The 5,534-nt window shown below is 44.1% G+C and overlaps 1 protein-coding gene across 6 annotated transcripts in view; it reads left to right on the top strand.

Annotated features, from left to right (window-relative positions):
- Positions 1-5,534, top strand: part of RBKS (ribokinase) — a 94,342-nt gene that overhangs the window by 42,458 nt on the left and 46,350 nt on the right. For all 6 annotated transcript variants that reach the window (XM_025212344.1, XM_006030674.3, XM_025212343.1 and 3 more), the window contains one exon: positions 3,491-3,655. In XM_025212344.1, the coding sequence (XP_025068129.1) occupies positions 3,491-3,655 (165 nt within the window). The remainder of the gene's footprint in view (positions 1-3,490; positions 3,656-5,534) is intronic.

Here is a 5,534-nt window from a genome sequence, read left to right as displayed (position 1 = left end):
GGAAAGAAGTTACACATAAACCGGTTGAAGTGCAGAAACTGGTTTAAACTTGAAACAAAACAGAAGTTTCGTGAACAAAAACTAGTTTGGTTTAAGATAAACCTGGTTTAAGATAAACCTGGTTTAGTATCAGACTTAACTGAGTTAGGTCAAACCAGTTTATGAAACTTCTGTCCCAGACTCCTTGCTGGTTCAAGTTAAATCAGAGTCCCCAAGCATCCCAGCTTGCTTTACAGCCCTGGTGGGCTGTGCTGTCTGCTCCAGAGAGCAGGGCTGGCCCCACCCCTCTGCTCCCTAGCTGGAGCAGTGTAAACTGGCTCACTAGCTGGCTCATTGCTGTCCCTCCCCCCACCTCCCTCCCAAGCAAACCCTGGCTGGGGTGTGGGGCCAGGGAGGGGAAAATTCTGCTTCCCCTGAGTACAGAGTTGCCCTGCCTGGTGGCTTTCTTAGTGCTAGCTGCGACTATGGACTACAAATCGTACAGGCATCTAGAAGTAGGGAGAGAAAGTGATGAACAACCCCATAGAGTCCTGCTGCTGTGATTGTGGACTGCAAATCCCAGAGCCCTCCGGAGCAGCAGGAAGAGGAAGCAAATGCACAGCCCATGCTAGCTATGTGCCAGAGAACTGTGCTCTAGTGCCCCCTGGCTTGAGCCACTGCAGGCTCCTGAATTCCTGATTTCCTGAATCAAAAGTGAGTGTCTGTTCATTTGCTTATTGGTTCAATCTACACAGCTTAGATGAACCTACAAAGGCTGAATCAAATTTAGCCTCAGGCTTTTTGACTGTCTGTACTTAGCCATATTGTCCACCTTGTCTCTGGAAATAAATCTTGAAACTGCTTCATTATCTCAGTGGGGCATTTATTCCAGCCTAACAATGGTTTTGATATCAATGCTATGAACAGTTTCACTGCTGATAATTTGCAAGACCATGTGCCTACTCCAGGTGCCAGAGTTTGGGTTTGTCGGTGGCAGAGAATTGGGGCAGAGAGCCCCCACCATTGTGTTCCCTGCAGTTCACTGGCTTTAGCTTTCTCACCATGTAAGCTTTCAGAATGCCTGCTGGTCAAAATAGGCACAGCTTGCCTTTGAATACTTCCTTCAACAGAATCCAGATATCCATGGTTAGTATTTGTTTGAGAGGTTTTCTTCATCCAAGATGTCCATCACTTTCTGTTCAATAACAAGGTGTTGGCCAAAATGCTGAGGTTTTGCTTTTCAAATGCAGCTGTTTTGTACCAAGCCATTGACAGCAGAGTTGCTTTGGAAAGCTAGGGGCCGCTCCCTCTGAGATCATTATGTTATTCTTTCCATTGTCCTGCTTTCCCTTCCAAACATCTTCAGGGAGAGACATTCTTTGCGTGTTGCTTTAGACAAGAGACTTTAAAGTCTCATTAAAAAAAACATATTTAAAAAGTATAACCACTTATTTACTGAACCAGTGACCTTCAGTGATTGGCAGCCATTAAAGGACTCTTCAGAGAGGGTGGGCAGAGCCTTGAGCTCAAAGAACAACTCATTTATTGAATCAAATGCTTTAGTGATTAATAATAAATTTTAATTTGTAGGCACCCATGCCTCCGAGCCTTTAGGCATCTTAAAAGAAGTAACAAAAACAAAGCTGCAATCAAACTAGGTAGTTTGCTTTGTTAAGGAAAAGACACAGTAGCCAGAGCCTAGGTAACGAACCTCCCCACCCAAATGTACATGTTAACTAAGCAGGATATAAAGGGCACCAGCAGATTTTGAGCTGTTGTGCCTTTAGAGCAAAAGATCTTCCATTCATTGCCTTGACTCCCTCTGATATTCTATATAGAACTCATGAGCGACTGGTACCTCCTGAATCTGGGGGGGGCACCCGCAGAAGCCACCAATGGCAGCGGCCCTGTCAGGGGGTGCACCAGCCCTGCCAACAGCATCAGTGTCGGCCATCGGATGGGGGCACTGGCCCCATCATGGGGGGCACGTGCATCTCCTACCAGTTGCCTATGGTAGAGCTCCTACGAGCCAGGCATTAGCTGTTTTACAAAGCAGTTCTTTTGATAGTAGAGCCAGTTTCATGCTCTCATTTTTCTTAGGAGTGTGGCGGGCCAGTAGGGGGGCGCTCCTGCGTTGAGCCGCCCACCTCCCTGCATCCGACCACCTTCCAGGCTCCGAGTGCCTCCCTTGGGGTGCCTCACGTCCGGCCGACCCCTTCCCTGGAGCACACCTGCTAGCCTGGGGTTCCCGCTGCCACCATCCAAGGCTCTGGACTCAATTCTGGCTCTGCGCACCTTGGAGAACACAGGCCTGATCGTCCAATGGGTACTAGACCCAATACAAGCACTTGGGGCACTTCCCCAAGTCAGGGGCTTATTAGGAAAGTCTCCCTTAGTCCGCAGACCTAAGGGGCCTCCTCAGCATAATTTAGACCCACCCCTCAATAAGTCTCCCACACCGGTCACAAAGGAGAACTTTATTGATTACAGGGGTAGGGCGGAAACAGGGTAAAAGGTAGAGCAATATCAGAGGAATCCCATAGAGCAAACAGGGCACTCTTGGAGCATGTGGTGATGAGGAGAGAGCCAGTTTCAGATTCACCTGGATGACCGCATGGCTAATGGCTGCCCTTCTTCCTGGCCTGAGCCTTTAAATAACCTCTCTGACCTCAGCAGCCCGGTCCAATCGAAGCTGCCAATACTGGCCACAAGCCAACCAATCTACAAAGCATCCCTGGCTACCTGGGCCCGCGCTCAGGGCCGGGCTTTTTCCCCCCTGCCCAGGTGACCAGAGTATCCGCCTCCCAGGCACCAGGCTTTTGTCATGTAGACCAGGGAGGGAGATCCCCCGCCCTGAGGGATTCAACACCAGCCTCTCACGCTGGCAGAGATAGGTCTCTGGAGAGGGGCACCGACAGTGGCATTTCTGCCACAAGGAGTAGTGGCAATGTGGTATATCTCTAACTGGAGTTAGGCTGCTTTTCTTCCTGAAATTCACAGTGTCCTCATAATTTTTAGAGATCTCTCCCATATTCTGTGATTCTAGCTGAAGATATAGTTAGTTAATGATTAATGTGCTGATGCATTTTGGGCATCATAACTCAGTGCATCAATGTAACCGCTTATCTTTTTTTGTGTGTAAAGGTAACTCACAGGAGAACACAAACAACATGCTTAGAAGTTTGGTGATACAGCAGATCCCCCTAGATCAGTTTGATACAGTTTAGTACAGCTTTTTAGTTCAGTCAGAACATCAAAATCTGACTTGGGAAAAGTCATCCATGATAGTCCTCTCCATAAATAGGTATATACCTTTATGGTTAGAGTTACAAAAATAACATGTTAAGTCTTGGTGGGAAGTCACCTGTAACCCCTAGATAATTAAAACACCAGCAGTGTAACCTTAAAGTTTGATTTGAAATGCACTGTAGCAGGACAAAGAGTCATCATTTTGTTTACCTTAGTTTACTTCAGTGAAGAATATATTGTAAAAACAGATCTTTCTATCTAGGTGAGAATGTTATCGTCATAGTCCCAGGAGCCAACTTGCTTGTGGATTCTGAAGACCTGAAGAGAGCTGCTGATGTCATTTGTAAGGCCAAAGTGATTGTTTGCCAGCTAGAAATAACACCTGCAACATCTCTTGAAGCCCTGAAAATGGCACATGCCAGTGGAGGTAATTGAACATAAGCTTTAATCATTCATTTGTTCGTTAGATTAGTGCTTTTACATCCCTCACATCAGTCTCTGCAAGAGTGTTCTTTATCACCGTTTTTGCAAGAATATTGCTATTGTCCGTTTGATTTCTCTTATTGTAGCCTCCATTACAGATAGATCAGTGGCTAACTCCATGCCACTCTGATAAAACTTAAATTCTTCTTTTTTTTAAATATATCACACTGCATATCATGTAAGACAAGCCATCCCATTCCTTTATTTTATGCAAACCTCCCACCTATAGCCTCCATGTCTGATTTTGTCTTTGCCTGTATTGTCATGTCATGTCTAACCAAGATTGTAATAAACTTAGGGTAAACTTCTGAATGTGATCTCCTAATAGAATAAAACAGGAGAAGTGAAATTCAAGTCAGTGGCATTCCATTCATATGAAACTAATAATACAAGTTGAAAATTGGGCTTTGTACCACTACGCTGCCAGCACAGCACCACATACTGTCCCTGAGGTACTATAGCAGAACCTGGATTTATATATATAAATGTTGTTCACAATCCACTTAATTTGCCTTGGGTTGCCAAATTAAGGATGAGCCACTCAGATGTTTTGCTGTAGTTTTTACTTCAGAAAGTGGCACTTCTCCACTCATCTAATTCTCATCAGCAGTCTTGCACAACTGATTGGAGAAGCAACACTTTTTGAAGCAAGAGTGGAAGCAAACAACTGAAACACTGCAGCAATTCCCCAGAGCTATTTGCTGTTTTTATATACATATACGTGATGTAGTTAGCTATGTTAGACTGAATTCAAGTAGAAGGCAGGGTGGATTTGCACTTTATAGTCTAATCAAAGAGTGTGTGTGTGTGTGAATAGAGAGGCAGGCAAACAGATGGATAGATAGCAAAAGCTTTCATGAGCTGAAGCTCACTTTATCACTTCATAGCATCTTATGAAGTGAACCTCAGCTTACGGAAGCATATGATAGATAGATAGATAGATGTGTGTGTAATCAAATTCATATATGTGTGTGTGTGTGTGTGTGTATACACACAGCATGTCTACATGCGCATTAATGCTCTATAACAACAGGTACTAACTTAATACGACATAATCTGTGCTACTGTGCAGTAGCACCAGCACACATCTTTTACATGAAACTAGTGTACAGTAGACTAATTCTACTGTGCATTAGCACAGCTTTCACCATGATGTGCTAATGCGCAGTAAAATTAGTCTACTGTGCTTTTAGTGTCTCGTGTAGATGTGCTCACTCACACACGTTTGGTAAGTCTGTAAGATGCAGATCTACCCTGCCTTCCATTTTATGTACTGGCTATTATGCAAACCCTCATCTTTGTAGCAGCCTAAGGAACCTAATACTGCAAAGTATCTGGGTTCTTCTCTGCGTACAAACAGCAACACTAAAAAGGCTTATTTTCATTTTGACTATGTTACCTGTTTAGCCAAGGTTCTTTGTCTATTCAGTGTGTGATATGACATGCTAACACTGAAGTTAATGTCACCAACTGGTACTTATGTCTCATTGTTACTCTGTTTTTAAATGCAGACTGTTTTAGTGACAGTGGACTCTGCCACTGAAGAAGTATGTGAGCAAAAGCTGTTATATTTTTCTCAGAGGATGCGGTTATTTGTTTGATAAATTTATGTAATACTTCTAACTACCCATAACTACCGCAGTCCTTTAAGTAATACCGAGCAAAAGATTAAGTTACTGAGATGATCACATGAGATTAAAATGTTAGTCTCAGGAAAACATGTCTGAGAGGTTACAGTGAACTGTTTGAGCAAGGCTGCAGAGGAGATCAGTGACAAGAGGTAGGATGAGAATGAAGTAGCTATCTGTTCTCATTCCCATGGG

The sequence above is a fragment of the Alligator sinensis genome, unplaced genomic scaffold (assembly GCF_000455745.1).
Source record: "Alligator sinensis unplaced genomic scaffold, ASM45574v1 scaffold758_1, whole genome shotgun sequence".
Lineage (NCBI taxonomy): Eukaryota > Metazoa > Chordata > Crocodylia > Alligatoridae > Alligator > Alligator sinensis.
The sequence above is the reverse complement of the archived record's forward strand: the minus strand, read 5'-3'. Positions and strand labels throughout refer to the sequence as shown.